The sequence below is a fragment of the Catharus ustulatus genome, chromosome 5, assembly GCF_009819885.2.
Source record: "Catharus ustulatus isolate bCatUst1 chromosome 5, bCatUst1.pri.v2, whole genome shotgun sequence".
NCBI lineage: Eukaryota > Metazoa > Chordata > Aves > Passeriformes > Turdidae > Catharus > Catharus ustulatus.
Genome location: NC_046225.1, coordinates 34,163,633 through 34,183,027, shown reverse-complemented (window position 1 = coordinate 34,183,027; position 19,395 = coordinate 34,163,633). Strand labels below are relative to the sequence as shown.

At 40.0% G+C, this 19,395-nt stretch overlaps 1 protein-coding gene across 7 annotated transcripts in view; it reads left to right on the top strand.

Annotated features, from left to right (window-relative positions):
• Window positions 1-19,395, top strand: part of MARCHF1 (membrane associated ring-CH-type finger 1) — a 262,292-nt gene that overhangs the window by 213,483 nt on the left and 29,414 nt on the right. For 6 of the 7 annotated variants that reach the window (XM_033061054.1, XM_033061049.1, XM_033061052.1 and 3 more), the window contains one exon: window positions 11,899-11,978. In XM_033061054.1, the coding sequence (XP_032916945.1) occupies window positions 11,899-11,978 (80 nt within the window). Of the gene's footprint in view, window positions 1-11,898; window positions 11,979-12,290; window positions 13,023-19,395 lie in introns of all 7 variants that reach the window. The other variant, XM_042779312.1, reaches the window with a different exon arrangement.

The following is a 19,395-nucleotide window of genomic DNA, read 5'->3' as shown; positions in this document are numbered from 1 at the left end:
TTCAGGTGCGGCCAATATGTGAATAATTTTCTGACATTTTCAACCCTGGGCGTGCAAACCAAGTCAGTGCAAACTGCAAAGTCGAACTCCTGCCAGTAAAACCCTGCATTTACGTGGTTGTTACAAATTGATACTCTGTTGCACGGCGGGTGGAGCTGCTCTGCGCAGGCAGCACAGGGGTTGGGGAAGGCGGGGCGGCTCTCTCCTGCTTGGCCCCGCGGCTCGGAGGAGGCAGGGGCAGCTCTTTTCTGCTGGCCCCGTGGCTCGGGGGGGTCAGGGACAGCTCTTTTCTGCTGACCCAGTGGCTCGGAGGAGGCAGGGGCAGCTCTTTTCTGCTGGCCCCGCGGCTCGGAGGAGGCGGGGGCAGCTCTCTCCTGCTTGGCCCTGCGACTCGGGGGGGGGCAGGGACAGCTCTCTAGGCTTGGCCCCGCGGCTCGGGGGAGGCAGGGACAGCTCTCTCCTCTTGGCCCTGCGGCTTGGAGGAGGCAGGGGCAGCTCTTTTCTGCTGGCCCCGTGGCTCAGAGGAGGCAGGGACAGCTCTCTCCACTTGGCCCCACGGCTCGGGGAAAGCAGGGGCAGCTCTCTCTGCTTGACCCCGCGACTCGGGGGAAGGCAGGGCAGCTCTCTCTGCTTGGCCCCGCGGCTCGGGGGGCTCCCGTCCCCACGTGCCGCCATCGCAGGAGCAGGCAGGCTTCATCCCCGGCTCCCATAGCCACCACAGGTGCCGACAGGCTCTGTGTCCCCCCTGCCGCCGTGGGGCAGCGCCGGGCCGGGGTGACCGAGCCCAGCGGTGGCAGCGGCTGGCCCCGAGCGGCCCCGCTGAGCAGCAGCGCCGAGCTGGGCCACCCAGCCCTGTTGGCAGCCCCGAGCCCTCATGGCCCGAGCCGAGCCAGTAAACCGCGCCCTGCCGCGATTCTGTTACTAATTGGCAACTTTGTTGCATGCGGGTCCTCGCTGCGAACACAGAGCGGCTTATACTCGGGTGCGGCTTATTTATGGACAAAAAACGAAATGTTTGCCAACACCCAGCCATGCGGCTTATACTCAGTGCGGCTTGTATTCATGAATTTACTGTATTACTATTTTTTTAAGCATTAGGCTATTTCCCCCACCTATTTTCTATGCTGCTGGCAGCAGAAGGAACTTAATTATTCCTTGTATGAGATAGTATTGTGCAGTGTTCTGGGTTTCAGAAATCAAATTATCCTATATGTATGTGTTTAAAATCTAAGTAAATTAAAAACTTGACCTTGTTCGTTACCTATTTGCCATTGCTTAGTTTTCTGTGCACTGTAACTTCATTCATTAAAATTCTTATAACTTCCTAAATATATGTATAATTTAAGAGGAGAGCTAGTCAGAGAAGGTGCTGGTGGATACATTGTTTTCTGTTGTGGTTAACAAGTGGAACAAATTTTGTGTCTGAATTACAATCTGTAGACTTTGTGCTCTATATATGTTTCTGAGGCTGCCTGGTTATGTTAAAATGCTTTCTGGAAGAAATGTTTCTAAAACATTGTAATTATCTTTCTGTATGTAATTATAATTCAAGAGCTCATTAGAGAAGGATGCTGTCTCAGGAACAAGATCTGAAAATCTCTGGTGGGAACCTTGGGCTTATTTCTCAGTGCAGAGAAAATCAGACTTGGAGTAAATTGCCTGAATTTTGTTTTGCCTCAATTACTTTTAAAAAGCCTGGAGCAGGTGTTAGAACACTTTTTATTTACAAGTCTCTGAAGCAGCCATCTAATAAAACTCTGTCAAGTTATACCAGGAAGTGAGGTGCTTCTTTTGGAATATTCTGTGTGATAATATTCACATGTCTAATTTAGAATATGAATAACAATAGAGGAAAGAAAGAAGGAAATAATTGTTTTTACTGTATGTTCGCAATTTCTGATGCCGGGTGGGGCTCCTTTCAATAAGATACAAATGAAAACCAAAAGGCAACCAGGATGCCAAAGTAGTGCTCACAAAAGTTCTAGATGAAAAATTTATCATTGCCAATGTATTAATTGTTGATTCAAACCATTCAGTTTGTGACTGTGAAATACATTTCACAAACTGTGTATCACATCCTGTAATAAGTAATACAATATTTATTTATCCTTTTGAATTATAAATTACCATTCAATTTTAATGGAAATTGAATAATCTTTCATATGAGTTTTGATATTCTCAAATATTTCATCCTCTCTTAATACAAGGTGAATGTATGAAGAGTCCTGAATGGCAATTTGGATGGTTCACCCAGTTTGAAGCAGAATTCACTATTGCACACTGTGTTTGTAATGGCCAAACATCACCATGTCTTAGGCAGTGACACCAACAGAGAGCACATAATATCTCCTGATAGGTTTTATGGTGAAAAAATCATAAAGGAACTTAAGTGTTCTTTTAAAAGAAGTTCTTATCGTGGACTTTGCTTTCCAGAACCAGGATTGCAGCATTTCCAAGATTACCTGTTGCATGACTGAATCCTAAAGACCAGTTGTGTGACACCTTGTATTTTACTACAGGCAGTTATGATGCTACAAGCTGGTCTATAGTTGTTACTATTCTTCACTAATTCCACACTAATCCCAAGTGAAAATTCTCTTCCAGATTGGTGGTTACTTTTTATTCAAGGAACCATATAGTTCCATCCCTTCCAAGTGTAGGTTCTAGATTACTGCAGTGAGCAACTGAGAAAAAACTTAGGGCTTTTTAAAAAGAAAACAAATCAAGAAATAAGTCCTTGCTCTTGTAAAGCATAAAATGTCGGCCTTCATAAATGCTTTTACAGTAGGTAATACCATGTATACAAAACTGGCATTAAAATATGAGCATAAATGTTACATTAGTCATCAAACCATTCTTCTTGCTCATAAACAGAATCATTATTATGAAAGCTGAAGACTAACCTAGCATTAGCTCTCATTTACTGAAAACAACAGTGCAAAGTAAACAAGGTAGTTGAAAGATTTTGTTCATCAAAACAGAATTTGTTTTGAATGCAAAAAAACAAGGCAGAAAACCAGAAACTAGAACTAGATCCATTGTAACTATAGTAACTATTTCTGTACTTTTTTAACTTCCTAGATATGAATGTTTGATTTCAGTGTTTAGAGAATACTTTGTGATTTGTCCATACAATTTATTCTTCATTTACAATAAACTTACCAAAGGCATGACAGCAGAATTTACCTAAGTCTGCCCAAAAATTAAACTTCTGAATAAAATTTCATGAATATATGACAGTATTAAAAACATGGGGACAACCATCAGAAAATAATTCAATTTCAGTTTACTCTTGGATACACTTTTTTTTTGGACCTGTTATAAACTGCTGTTCTAATGAGAGGGTATACATAAAAATGTGTGATCGTATCTGTACAAGAATGCGTACAATTTTACAGATTCTGATTTATTCAATCACAGTTCTTGCTAACTATTCTGAGTATACCCAAATGTGTCACATTGACACATCCAGATAAAACTGCATATTTGTGTGGAATGTGTTGTGTCACAATTTTTATGTCTTTATACAAGCTCACTCAGTGTGTAATGCATGTATATGATTTTAATTTCTGTTACCACAGAATTCAGTCCTATCCTGTGATAGCTAATATCATACAGCAGCAGCTTTGATTTGTTTTCAGTAAATGGAGCATGCATTACATATTACATATGCTTATTTTTTATAATTATTTTAATTATTTCCACAATTATAAATAATACTTATGATCTGTAACATACCTGTTACAGATATACAGATACACATATATACTCTGGAAATCTTTGCATGGCATTTGTTTTTTCCCTATGGCACTCAGAGGCACATTTCACATATTTATCGTGGAAACAAATTCAATTAAGCAAACTTTGTTTCTACAGTGGTGAAAAATTGGGAAGGATCATGCAATTTTATGTTTATTGCATTTCATAAAAATAAGGTATTTCCTATTTTTCACAAGGATGCATTCTAAGGGTTTTATTTCTTTTGGTTTAGTCATTACAATATTCTTACTACAACTCTTTTGCTTTGGCACATTTAGGCTTCTCTCTTCTCTTAAGGCTGGAATAAACAGACATCAAATATGCAGCAGAATGGATTTGTTCAAGTATAAGAATGATATCCTCCCAGATGGGATTTTATCCAGTCTGTCTCCTGCACAGTCCACCAGATCAAAGGAAGAGTATGGTGTGTGTGTGCACTCACATGCATATGCACTTGTGAGAGCATGGCAGGAATGTCATCTGAGTGAAAGCTGTTCAGGATATAAGAGTGTTTTGAGGGTTTCTGTCTTGCCGATAGAGGCATGTGTGAAAACAGATGCCCTCTTTGGAGCAGAAATTCTAAATAGTTCTCGCAGTACTGCCCACCTTTAGAAATAAAGTGTCGCAAAATCCAGTAACAAAGAAAATATGGGTTTTGTACTTCACCTTTCCTATAGGCTAGATTTCCATTTAGTTCCCTTTAGACAGTCAAAATCTGCTGGTCTCATGGCTCTGCACCTTTTGTATAAAACCTGGCACATTCTTTGTTCCAATTGCCTACATTTTTTTAAAGAAGTATGAAACATATTTATTGAGAAAGTGATAATGACTAGAAAGATGCATCCTTGAAGTGAATCATGAATGAAAAATACCATGTTGCTATGATACAAAGACTTTTGCATACTATAATCTATGTGATAATGCAAAGCTTAGCTAGCAGTGCTTCTATGCCTGTAGAAAAAGTGGATTTTTTTAGATGAATCTGTACCTTGAAAATAAAGATTAACATAGATCAGTAAGGCAGGAGAAAACAACTTAAACAAGCTGATTGAATCTACAAGTTAAAACTGTAATTGCTCATTTTCTTCATTTTTTAATGATAGTATGGATTTGCCATTTGCAATTTTGATTTCAGATTTCAAAGCACTTTATAACATGATCATACTGACTTTCAAAGATACTGAATGGTATTGTTTGGGAGAATCCTAAAGATTTTTCTGCTTCTTCTTTGTGTGTTACTTTTCCCTTAATTCCTTCTCTTCAGAGGCAGGTGAAAGGAGGGGACGGAGGAAAGGAGAGGAAGAAAAGGTTTGGAGAAGAACTGTGCAAGGAATAATTTATAAAAAAGAGAAAATCTGTGAAAGATAATTTAACAGAAATTCAGTTACCAATTAATGTAACAGTTGCTGTAAATGAAGGTATCAATCAGATTGAAACAGCTTTGAAATCTGAGCACAAAGCAGGAACTCTATCATAAAGAAACAAATAGAGTAAAAAAAAGCAGCCCAACAAACCAAAACCCCAAAACCCTCTCCCCCAAACCCATGCACACAAATTTTAGTTGCCATCAAGACTGAGCTTGTAAAATAACACCCGTCTTGGGTCACCTTCATCATATTTTGGAACTTTTTAGACCTGAGGAAATGTCCATGTAAAAGTTCATAAAGGTGGATGCTTTCCACAGAATGTTGCGTTGTTTACAAAGCAGAAATTTTCAGATTAAAATGCACAGACTGGGTCTCTCGCTGAGTTTATTGCCATACAAACTACTCTAATCTTCTAAGGTATCCATTCCTTTGTGTGCTGTATTTCAAATAGGATAGAGTTTCAGCTTTTTAACTAATGGCTGGTGGGATCTAGAGTATTCTGTGATGCATCGCTGCTATTAGAGCAAGCTCAGTAGGAGAATAAAAGCATTTGACATGTTCCCTGTCTGCCCTATCCCTGTCAATTGTCTGCAGCTTTCTACTTCAGCAGTGTTGAAAGTTAACCAACTTTTGGAAATGCCTCTATTCAGAATAGAGACAGGAGAGGATTCATTAGCTTTTATGGTGACAGCTGTGAGGCCATTTATATAAGCTGTCCATTACATCATCTGGTTTGTTAATTTAAAGCTTCGCTCCCTTCCTATGTTCTTCCTTTGCACTTCTGGAATCTGCTTTTACTCAGCTTTTCTGTTGGGCCAAAGCAGATCCTTTCTATGTTCCTAAGAAGATCACAGCTTGACTCATGTTCTTGCATTAGTTTCAATGTGCAGGTTAAGCTATAGATGGCCTCTAAGGACATTTTTTTTTCTGTTTTGTTTTATTTGTGTTATTTTTTTAAATTTATTTTTGTCTGGAAACTTCTATCAGATCCTAAACACCTGAGTAAAGGCAGTCTTGATTTGAAATTCTTACTGTTTTCACCAGTCGAACTTATTTCTGTCCCTCACTTCTGCCTTTGCTGTTTTTCTAACATAGACAAATGTGTGTGACACTGAAGTCCACTTGTGTTGGGTGATTGTCTCCTCACTTATCTTGAAAACTCTGTATTTACCAGTATTCTGCTTGAAAAGCACACTATCAACATACCAAAAATAATTATGTATGAGTGCCCTGTCATATCTGTTAAATGAATTGCATATCCTTGACGAGAGAGTTCATCTAAACTGGCCGAGACAGCAGAAGGTGGTGACTGGGGAATCTCTCTCTCTGACAATATTTGAAATGCCAAACCTGATCAGCTGGAGTTGGCATTATCCCTTAGATATACCTCTTTCTTGTATTGATGGTATACAGAAATGAGCTGCTTTGCTTATAAATTAATTGTGAGACAGCTTTATTTTGAATTACCACATTTAATTCTGCTACTGGTGTACAGTAATTTCACGATTATAAGCCGCACCTCCAGGTGTTGGCAACGTTTAGGTCTTCATCCATATATAAGCTGCACCTGATTATAAGCCGCACTTTCGTTTGCAGCGAGGCTGCTCGCACAACTTTCACAAAGTTGCTAATTAGTAACAGAATTGCGGGATCGCGGAGTTTACTGGCTCGGCTCGGGGCTGGGCAGGCTTGGATCGGCCCCGCTTTTCCCCCGCTGGGGCCATGCGGGCTCGGATCAGCCCCGTCGCCCCCCGCCGCTGCTGTGCGGGCTCAGATCAGCCCTGCTTTTCCCCCGACGGGGCCATGCAGGCTCAGATCCGCCCCGCCGCACCCCCTCCGGGGCCGGGCGGGCTCCGGCTCAGCTTGGGGACTTGTGGGCTCGTACTTCTGGGTTGGCAAATTTCTGAATCTTATCAATATATTGGCCACACCTGATTATAAGCCACACTTCCGGGTTTGGACCAAAATTTTAGTCAAAGTGGTGCAGCTTATAATAATGAAATTACTGTAATTTTTTAATGACAAAATTCGTACTGTGCTTGTTTGGTTTTCCCATTCCAGTGAGCTGTACAATATATATGTCCAAAGAAGACATTCATTCAAGGAATACTATTTTTAAAAATTATTGTTTTTCTGCCTCCCAGGTGGAACAGGAGTCTTCAGCATCAATCTGATCCCTCTATTCACTAAATACAGTATCTCAAAATATTCAGTGTGCTGCATAGCATTATAGCAATGTGACAGCAATTATAGCAATAAGATCTGTCTGCTTTAGACTGCTTCCAACATCTGTTGCATATACATTCCCAAAAGAGCTGGACTGATAGGACGTGAGCAGAATATATTCAAATTATCATGTTCTGGTTTGTCAGATGTGCCTTGAAAATACACAATTCTCTCTGTAAATACACTACTCAAGCAAATGCCCCTTTAGGTATCTTTGCTCTCAGACTGGATTCAAGAGATATAATTATTTAAATTTTTAAAATTAGTTTGGGATGTATGACTTGGAGAAGAGATGGCAAAGAGGGAATATTGCAAAAGAATTGGAATAAACCTAGAGTCAGTGCTGGTAGCAGAAAGCAGATACAGTTACTGCTGTCAGAACAGGGTAGGATGAAAATGTAAAGGGATTTGCGGGCAGGCATCCAGTTGAGCTGAAATTTACAGGTTCTTAAAAACAGCTCATCTAACTGTGAATTATTATATTCATATGATATGTGGTGTCAAGGACAGACATGACATTAGCAAGTCCTTCCACTCCCATTTAATTTACAAAGACTGGACCTATTTACAAAATAAGAGCCTCCATTTCCTGTGAGGTACACAAATCAACATCAGAAAATTAGTATCAGAAACACTAACCTTTTTGATTTTAGAAATCACTCCATCAGTTCATTTTTTTTTCCCACAAAGTCGAACACTTTTAAGATTCAGCTGGACAGGGTAATGGGACATGTTGTCCACACTGTGCTTTAGCCAAGAAAGGTTGGACTAGATGATCTTTGAGGTCCCATCCAACTTGGTATTCTATGAACCTATGATTTTACCATGAAAAACTAATTTAATATAAATAAATGTATATAAATTAAGATAATATAGCTAAAAATTTGTGTTACAAAGTTGTGGAAATCAAATTAATTATATTTGATCACAGGTAAGAATCAATATCTTTTGTATAAATTTTCATGCTTTATTTTTGAAGACTTAAGTGGTGCATTGGCTTTTTGCCTACCAGTTGTCATGTTTGCTCTAATAGGGCTTAGACAAACAAGCAAAAAGCAATCATTTAATAAAAAATATTTATATAAATTGGTTTTGAAGGAAATAAACTTTTCTCTGAGTTATGTACAACTAAACATAGCATCATGCCTGCACAGGGGAGCTAGAAAGTAAATTTGACTGGGCAGGGCTGAAACAGTCCAGATCTCTTGACAGTTGAAAGTGAAATGTAAGATTTAAGTAGTCAAACTGATAATGTATTTTTAATCTTAAAATAATTAGATTTCCACCAGTCTGCAGTTCCAAATCATGAGTGTAAAAGATTTTCAATGAGTTTGTTTAGGTTTTGGCTTTATTTCAGCTCTCTTAAGAGCTGTCTAGCTGGCTTCCTGCTTTAATAGCTCCTGAAAGTTTCTTGAACTTGTGCAGACCATGTATGTATGGTTGATGGGCCAGCTTAGCCAATCTCTTTATCCCTTCAAATCCTGCTTGTGGCAAGGTGATGTAAAAATTCCTTTTACTGCATGGAGATGATCTGACCACAATTTAAGATTAGGCCAAACCCCTCTATTACAGAGATCTTGAAAGAAGCTGTGGTAACACTCCTGGAGCTGTGAGGGGAGAAAAAAAATGATTTTATAATGAGGGGTGAATTCAGGATTCCACACTCAACTCTGGGACTGGATGTCTTCACCAGTTCTTCAGCTGGGTCTTATTCTGAAGGGATGTTTTTTTCATGTAGCAGCAGCATGTAACCCAATAACATTAGTTATTGGTGCTGATGTCTGCATTTTTCCTCATTAAGTGGCTTAAGAGATGCCTAATTACTTAATGCTAATCTCACAGGCTGAGATGTAGATTATGTACCCAACCATGCATCTAACATATTCCTAATACATGTGTACAAAAAACTCGTACTCTGTCACAATATATGTTATTGAAATACAGCTTTTGTAGAAAAGGAGATATGGAACACAATTTCTCTCACAGATACTTGTCTTTTTCTTCCAGCAAGACACTGCATATAGACATACTGATGTTCTTCCTTTGACTGGTGAATCCAGACATGGCAAAAACTTAGAAAACAAGGATTGTGTCAATGAATTTAGCAATTGCTTTGTCAATTTAATTTCTCATTATGGCTTAGTTATTGTATCTCAGATTCATTCATGGAACTAGAAGTAAAGAATTTGTAATATTGTTAATGGGTTTGGTGTATTTTTGCAATATTAATCAATAGGTAAAAATGGTTACAGTAATTTCACGAATACAAGCCGCACCAATTTGACCAAAAGTTTGGTGGAAACCCGGAAGTGCGGCTAATATTCGAGGACGGCTAATACATGGACAATATTCTAAAAGCTGCCAACACGGAAGTGAGAGCCCGCGGCAGCCCCAAGCCAAGCTGGAGCCCGGCCGGCCCCGGCTGAGGTGGGAAAGCCTGGCAGAGGCGGGGCCAGCAGTGTGGGGGGCGGGTGGCTGAGCCTGAGCCAGCAGGGTGGGGCAGGGGGGGCGGCAGAGCCCGGGCCAGCAGGGCGGGGGAGCCCGGGAGAACTGGGGCTAGCAGTGCAGGGGAGCATGGCAGAAGCAGGAAGCCGGGCGGGTGGGGCTGCCTGGCAGCGGGGGAAGCCCAGCAGAATCGGGGCCAGCAGCGTGGGGGTGCCCGGCGGTGCGGGGGCCTACAGTGCCGGCCAGGGCAAGCAAACGCAGCAGCAGGGCGGCCGGCCCACCGGCAGGGCGAGTAAACGCAGCAGCAGGGCGGCCGGCGTGCCTCGCAGCAGCGGCGGGGGTCGGCCCGCCGGCAGGGCGAGTAAACGCAGCAGCAGGGCGGCCGGCGTGCCTGTCAGCGGCGGCAGCGGCAACCCGCCGGCAGGACGAGCAAATGCGGCAGCGAGGCGGTGCTGATGGGAGAGGGGGGCCAGTGAGCCCAGCGGCGGGTGCAGCACCACCCGACCGGCCCCGTCGGCAACCATGAGCGGGCCGAGCCTTCCTGGCCCCGCCCCGAGCCAGTAAACCCCGCTCTGCCGCGATCCTGTTACTAATTGGCCAATTTGTGAAAGCTGTGCACGGATTCTTGCTACGAACGAAAGTGCGGCTAATATTCGGGGTGCGGCTTATCTATTGACAAAGACAGCAACATTGTCGAGGCACCGGGGGTGCGGCTTATAGTCCGTGCGGCTTGTATTCGTGAAACTACTGTACTTGAATTGCAGGAGCTAGAAGATTGTTTTCATGCTAAAACACTATTCTTCAGTCTCAGCTGGTATCCATATAAAAGCAAAAAATCTACATGGTGGTGACTGATGTTTCCAAAATATGTATGCGTTAAATAGGATGGATACTGAGAACCTCGGCTACAAGTGAAGTGTTGGCAGGTACTTGCTGTTTGTAATTATTTTTGCTTGTACTACTAATTTTCAAACACCTTTTTAATATCACAGAAATGTCTATGAAAGTTGAGCTAGAAATAATTTCAATTATCTGACTGAATTTGATTTGCTAGTACAAAAGATTTGAATAACAGGCTTTACATCTTTGTATGATTTGTACTTTGTATTGTTGCTTAATAGTCATCCTTCTCTTGCATCTTATGCACGATCTTGTGGAATTCTGAGGCATGTGGTATTTTGTCTGCATTTGGAAGTGGTGATCACAATGGGATGGATGGGGTTGCATAGTAAAAGCACCAGGTCAACTACAGGAAGGTCATAGCCTTATGAATGATTTGTATTGAGCCCACTTCCCACAATACCCTGTCTTGTGAGGGATCCTGAAGAATCACAACACCTTGGATTTACATTTGGTTTCCATACAGTTCTGCTGCCAGTAGATAGCAAGGCAGATTGAAATGGTTTGCTGTTAACATCATCAAAATATGTTTTCAGTGAAAGTATTGGGTAACTGAATCTGCAATTTGTAGCAACAACCTTATGAGCAAAATGTCACATACTAAACATGTTTTATATCTCTTCTGCTGTTTGAGAATTTAATCAACTCTGTAGAGATGTAGCCTGCACTTTGGATTTTTCAGTCTCGCCTCAGTTTAACATTTTCAGCTCATCTAGAAGATCTGATTGCCTTGAAAACCTTTTAAAACACACTTCAATCTTCCTGCTGTTTCATCAGTCCACTCAACATAAGTTAGCTTTGGGTTCTTCATCATTCAGTGTATTGCAAATGCACTTCACATGATTTGGAAAGGAATCATCATGGTTGTTTGACTGCACGAAAGAAAACCAGTGCTTTTTCTCTTCAGACATTTACAGTAGAGCCAAATGAAAATTCAAATGCTGAAAGCTGCTTCCTCAAACAGCGACAAAAAGTAGTCATGAGCGAATGACAGCTCAAACACTTCAGTCGTACTTAGTTCCACAAATAGGTTTCACTTTTGTTCAAGCTTCCTGTATTTTGTGAGCTTCTGTGTGTTCAACAGTGCGCTATGAACAGCAGAAACTGTTGTTTTAATTTTGTGATCATGTGGCAAAGCAGTAAAATATCTGCAATGTATTTCTTGGACAAAGATTCCAAACTGTCTAACTTATTTCAACAGGCAAGCAGTCCTACAACAGGAACAGCTCCCAGGAGTCAATCTCGGTTGTCTGTCTGCCCCTCCACTCAGGATATTTGTAGGTATGTGCTGAGAAAAATATGCTCTCATCTGGCTAATACTTGTTAGTTGTTTTTATTAAATATTATGTAACTCTTGCTTCTGCTTGACTTTATTCATAATTGACATAGGCTAGTTTTCTTTTTATCTCTTTGTTTTGGTTTTGGTTTTTGCTTTTTAGTCTCATGTTTTTCTATTAAAATTCATGTTCTCATTCTCATCCTTTTTTTTTTTTTTTTTTTGTGTGTGTGTGTGTGTGTGTGTGTATGTGTGACTTCTCTTTCCACTCACCCTTGCCATTTCCATCCCTTTCCTTTGCTTACTGCTTTGTCTAGATCTACTACCTTGCATGATTTGTCAGAAGATGAGCTTGAACATGCAACCCCTGTCATGGTGCTGGCCCCTTCTAATAGGGAACCTGGTGGTAAGAAACACATAAAACGGAGGTTTAGGCAGAAAAAAGAGACTGGAGACAATGGTGAGCACACAGAAAAGCAAGGAAAGGGGAGAAACTGTAAATTGCATCCTGAGCGTCCGAGATCCAGCTGGAACACATCTGATTCATCATCATCTTCGGATGAGAGTCAGTGGGCTCAGGCTAGGAGGAGAGCAAGAGAAAAGGCCAGGATGGCCAGGAGAGGGAGAAGAAACAACAGATCATGCAGTAACCAAGATAAGTCCTTAAACAATAATGCTTTTGAACTTGTCACCTTGGGGACAATGGGAAAAGAGAAACAAGAGGTGTCTGACCCTGAGAATCCTACATTAAATCACCGCCGAAGGATTCCAAGGCTTAAGGAATCACAGTCTTCAGAATCATCTCAGGAAGCAAGGATTTCCTCAAGAAAATGTGGGAAAAGCAAAGGGAAAAGCTACCACAGAGATCGGCAACCTGCACCTTTCCTTAGGCACATGAAGAACTCCTTTGCAGAGGCAGGGTCTGGCAGCGATGCTCTGGCAGTCCCAGATCACGGAGCCTCTGCTGGGGCAGGGCCCACTGTTCCTCATGCTGTTCAGAAGCCTCCAGTGCTGTATGATGACTGGTCTGATGATTTAGAAGTATGCAGGTTAGTCCCTAATAAAAAGGATTTAGCATTCTTAAGAGGAGTTTCTCCCTGTTACAGTCTGAGTGCCTTTCCCTTGATTGCTGTCTGTCACTATTTTTCAGTAATAAACTGCTAGGCAGGCCACAGGACACAAGAACCTTTGCTGCAGAGAAGTTAGCATATCTCAATCTGAAGAGATACTTCTCATATTTAAAAAGAGTAATCCTACAAAGGAACCAAATGTTTGTCTTTGCCTCTGGCTGGAGATTTTAAAAAAAACAACAATACTCTGCTAGAGGACAGAGTGGGCCCATCTTCATGGAGCAGAGAATGAAGTAGAGTGCCAGATAGCTCAATATAATGGGATATAGAGCTTTTCCTCCTTAAGTGATCGGTTCAAATCCAGCTTTGGTCCCTCTATGCAATTTTTCAATGACTTAGATGAAATAAATTTATGGTCTTGATTCAGTGTCCCTTAGGGCTGGCATTACTTCAGGAATACAGTGGATGGTGCCTGGAGAACATTGTCTCTAGTGGGGCATCATTTATCTGTGATTTTCTACTGCCAAACACCTCCACACTGTGAATGTGTATGGGCTGTTAGTTCAGTCACTCCTCACAAGGATTGGAATGATACAAAAGGGTGGTTGGGCAGAATAAGCAGTAAAATAAGCTTTGGGAAAGAAAAAGCAGCACCAAGAGTTCTCCTAAGTTCAGAAGTCCAGGCCTCTGACAATCTGATGCCCTTGGTGTGAAGCATACAACTCAAGGGTGAGCATTTTACCCTGGAAATGAGATCAATCTAGCCACTTCTGGGGCAACATCCAAATTTAGAGTACACAGCTGGGAACGCTTGAGTTACTTAGTTCAGTGGTAAATGAAAATGTACTATCCTGTAAGTCTAACAGAACTGAAAACAAGTATTTCCTTTTTTCTCCCTCACCAGACTTGTGAGCCAGCATTGGCTCTCATCCACAAAGTGTCAATCAGGTTTAGTTTCTGCATATAGTTACCCAAAACTTCTCACTTTTCTTTGCTGGGAAGAATTTGTGTGGAAATGTAAACAGAAGATGAGGAAGTTCATGATGCCACCTCATGCAGTTTCACAGTATGCTTTAACCTGGTGAAACACTACAAAGATCTTATTTCTAAAAAGAAGAAAGGTAATATTGCAGGTATTTTGTGGGTTTTTTTGTAGCAAAAGATATAAGCCATTACTAACAAAACTAAGGGCTATGCACTCCTTTTTTATACTTACTAAGAAAAAATGCACATTTCCACTTGTTTGACCATTGTCTGTCATAATAATTTAAGGTTCATTAAAGTCCAGCTGTGTTTGTGCATGAGCTTATATATTAGGACCAGGCTTGGGTTCTCTCTGCCTTATAGAAATGCAAAGAAATAGCAATAGTGGTAAATCATGTTATTGAAATGTATCTACAGAGGTGTGCACAGGTACAACAGCTTCTGAGTTGTCTTATATTTCTGAACTACTCAGCGTGCATGTATTGAAGATCCAGTGTATTACATGCAGTACATATATAACAAGTCATTTAATAATTGTTAACAATATGAGCTACCCAAAACCTGAAAAAAAAACCACTTCAGCATGGGTCTGCATATGGGCTTAACTGTGTTGTAGTAAAAGCTACACAAATAAATAAATAAATGTGTTGAATGTGTATACATATATATATATATATATATATGCACACACACATACTATATATATATATATATATATATATAAAATAAAGTTCTGTAAATGGCTTATGTAGATTAGTCCTAACTGTTGCCCAAGTCACTAAATGTAGAACTTGTTTTCATTTGAAAAGTGAATCCCAATCTTTTATTTGTCTTCTCAGCCCACTGAATTTTATTATAACTTTTCAGGGGGTTTTTTTGCAAGACTTGGCGCTTGGTTCAAGGATGGACCTTTTGTATGTGTATGCAAGCTTTTCAACCAGACTCTTATTTACTTGAGAAATTTGAAAAATTTTGATAGGTTGTACCCTTAGGCTCAGTATCAGTGGAGATGTTCTTTGAACAACCACCATTAAACTTAATATGGTTGATAATGAGGCCTGTTTTGCAAAATTTCTCAAGCCAGTCAAAAATGCATTTTTCTGCATGTCAGGGATAATGCTATTTTTTTGTTGTTGTCATTATCAGATGTATCACAATGACTGTAATACATCTAGGAAAAAAGTAGCCGAATCAAAAGCCTGTTAATTTTTCATAGCTGAAAAGTTGTCTTACTTAATCAGTTTGCAGAGAGCTGAAGAAAAAGGAAGACATGTTTTTATTACCAGTCCAGAATGGACTGTAGTTTCTGTTTCTCAGGACAGGTCCATGCACTTCATTAATTTGTGAACCATGGTATGTTTTCTTTTTAAAATTCACAACCTCCAATCTGAAACAAAAAACAAATAAATGATTGTATTGTAGTTGTGCACATATGCACCATTTTTCTTTATGAGAAATAGAAAAAGGAGGGTGGTTTTCTCGTGTTTGTGCTAAGACTGGGTTAGCATATCTGGTTGTGATGAGGAAAATTTGTTTTCCTGTGGTGTTTCTTAAAGCTTTTCATCCTAGCTATTCATGTCTTTTAGTTGATATGACAGCACTGGCTGAGAGGAATGGCCCTCACCTAAATGGTATTGGAAATACCATTGGAAATAGCAGCAGAGCAGGGATCATAAACATCTTGTGGTGACAGTTATTTTGTCTTTAAGTTTATGTATAGGGAAGTTTTTTCCTTCCTTTCCTCATGGATTGCTGACAGTTTCTTCACTCTGCATTTAGCAGCATGAACAGGAATGTGACAGGGCACACTCAATTCCAGAAAAAGCACATTAGTCAGATAAACCATTGTGCAATATATTCTAGTCTAAGGGGAGCCTCTTGGTCACTTCAGTGAATCACTTGTGCTTCTAGTGTCACCAGTTGTTTCCAAAATGCTGAAAAAATGTCATGTCATCAATGCTGACCTTTACAGTCTCTTCCCTGTACAACTAATTTCTCCTGGAGTCCATTAGGAGGCAAGGTTTCTTCTTCTGAGATACAACGTAAGTTTTGGCCATGCGGAGTTGTTTTGGCACCTAATTTAATTTATTTTTGTTAAAAGATTCACAGGATAGGCTTTCTAAATCATACAGTTGGATCCCCCTTTTCCTAAGTTGCCCTGTGCCTGAGATTTTCTTCATATTTACTTTATCCTGGAACTTGCCATGGCTTGAGGCACAGCCTCAGAAATAGCCTTCCTTGGTCTGCATGTGGATAATCTCCCTGAAGGGAGCAGCTGTATATTGGACATGACAAAGTGAATGGATTGTGAGAAGTTAGTCTCATGGATTTTCACGTGGAAATCACTAAGAAAAGAAAATTGGGTAATTGAAATTACCACTAGTGGATCATAAGTGCTTTGTGTATTGATTGCGAATATATCTTGTGGTATTTTTGTTATTGATGATATAGTTGAAATGTATTTTCTGTTTAACTACTTATGCTTTTGGTGTAAAATCTTTTTGTAGTGCTGATTCAGTCATTTCAGCAAAAACACATGCACTTGAATAAAGTGGAGTTTCTCCTTTTGAAGAAAAGATGCATATTGGAGGTCAAATTTTGATTTTGTTGAACTCTGAATGACCCTGCAGTCAGGTAATGACAGGCCCTTATTTGAGGAGTAGGGCATAACAGTACAGCAGATGAGAAAACAAGCAGGGAAGGGGAGAAGTAAGGGAGATGATCAAGTTGATTCATGAGATCTGCAGAGTAGATTTCAAGCATAATTTTTAAAAAACAGCTTTCAAAATCTAGTGTGTTAATTTAAAGGCCATTATAAACTTAGGAAAAGACTAATGCATTTCTGTGTGTTAGCACAATTCCAGATGGGAAGAAATAGTGTATACTGCACATGACAAGAGGCAATTTGATTATGTAGCTTCTCTCTGTGAAATCAAGTGCTTCAGCAGGGGCTTTTTTCTTAATATTTAGTAATTAATATTTAGGATCTGCAAAAAAATATATCTCTTTCATGAAATTACTTGCATTGTGAAATATTCAGGTAGAAGAGTGCTCATGAAATCAGCAGACAGAAAGGTGGTTGGGAGGAAACAAGTCCTTGAGGAAGAAAAACCAGAAAGTTGAGCAGAAGACAGATATATAGGTTCAAATTCTACCACTACCATTCTAAATACTTATGCTGAAACCTTATGCTTACTTATGCTGATGTTGGACCCAGTGAAAAAACTGTAATGAAGATTATGTAGACTTGAAATACCATCCAGAGCCCTCTAAAATCACCCAAAAATGGACGATGATCTGCTTCCAGACTGTGGTGTTTAGCTGGAGGGTTTTTAACCTGTTTCTCCCTGGGATGTTAGTGTGTACCTTGTGATCTCAGGATGACATGTTCGGAGCTAAGTCTCTGAATCTTGTCCTGCATGTTGATTCCTCAGCCCTTCCTTGAACAGAACTGTGACTGCTGCTTACTTTCCTGTTCAGAGCTTTATGTTTTACAAAGTGACTTTTGGTAGGAATCTCTTGATTTTTGAGGAATCTCCTCCTCTGCTTGATGGTCTGGTGGTTCATCAGTCTTTGAGGCAGTATGAAATTGTGGTTAATTCTATTATCTGCCTGATGGTTCAAATTCCCATCTGTCACCTCTTCAGCCATCTGGTTATGCAGTCTCTTTTGGAAGCTCTCCATGATTCACAAGGATGCAAGGAGAGCCAAAGTAAGGCAAGCATGTCTTTGTTGTGAGTAGGCTCGCTTATCTGGGGGAGAACTGAGTCCTGGTTTCTGCTTGTTTCTCTCAGAACTTGTTTTTCATGGAATTAAGTGAAACGGCACTGCTTCCTGTTAGAAAGTTGCCCTTTGTTTTAAGGGTCCTGTTATTGAATACTTTAAGCTTGCATATTTTGTGTATGGAGTTTAGCTCCTTAAAGCTTTGACTTTAACTAGGTGGGTGGGAGGAAATCTATATCCATATCTTTATCTGTTTTGAGATGCAGTTCCTCGTTCCTTGAACTTGTTCAGTGCAGTAAATCTTGTCAGACACGTATCTTGCACTAACAGTGCATCTGAGGCAGCAATTACTTGCAACTTTTAGATATCCTATTTTTCACTTACAAAGGAAGATTAATAGAAAGACAAGAAATGTTGACAAAATAAAACATGTATGTGCTTTCGTTAATGTTGTTTGCTCTTGGGGCTCTTGCAAATTCTGATCACTTTTGCAGAAATGAAGAGAAAGCTTTACAAACTAGGCCCTTATGAAATTCCACTACTGTAGTGCAACATTTAAAAAATGGTTTTTCCTCTAGTTAGGTAAAGACAGCTGTATAGTATAATGGAAGGGCAGGAGTGTCAGGGAAGAGATACACAAATGGATTACATTTGGTGTGGAGAATTAATATGCCTCATTCACACCATGTTTAAATGGAGAGGTAGGCCAATTTGTCATTTAGATTTCTTAGTGATTTAAAAGTGAAATGAGATTAGAAAAAACAAAAGACTGAAATGACAGCAGGAGAAACATGGCACTCGTTGGCCTATTGCAGGGTGACATGTTCAGTGAATTTAACCGTTTTTTTTTTCCCCCAAGTGATAAACTATGCATGAGCAGAGTTTGATATTTTTATGGATTCTTTTTATGAATGACAATTACTTGCTGTGAGTTGTTCATAAAGGGTTTAATTTTAGATTTTCACTATCTAAAATTATTGTAAGCACTTTATAAATTGGCAAAGGAGAAAATTACCTTTTTTGGACAGAATAGGTTTCCTAAGAAAAAATCAAACAGTAGCGATTCTGTTCATCCTTTTGCAGGCATGGGGAATTGGATCCTTTTGGTCCAATTAAGATAACCTAGGAGCTCATGGCATTTCATGTTGGCAGCTAATAATCCTCACAGCACAAATCAAATCCAGGGATTCACTTGCTCCAACATTTTTCAGCTCTGCTGTTTCTTCCTGACTAAGCTCCCTTTAGCAACAGTGAGATACAGTGATGAGATGTACCCGCCAAACAGAGTAAAATTTTTCTTTGCATAACCATTATGAGTTCATATGTGCTTTCCACTGAAGGGTAAGATTTAACTGCCTTTTCAATATATTTCTCAACAAAAACAATATTTCTGGAATAGGCACTGTCTTCCTTGAGCATATTTATGTGGAGAAAATAATTTCCCTCTTTTATTAAGGAAATCTGTTAAATGTTCAAAAGTGTTTCTCTTGTATTCTTCCATCTTCAGGAAAACGACAGTGTGGTTATTAGGCATCTGTGTTAATTTAGTTCAGTTTGCCTATATATAAATGTATCACAGTTGTTGTAAACATGCCACAGTCACAAGGCTGTAGTTCCTGCTAATTTGGCCAGTGAAGAGGCCTCC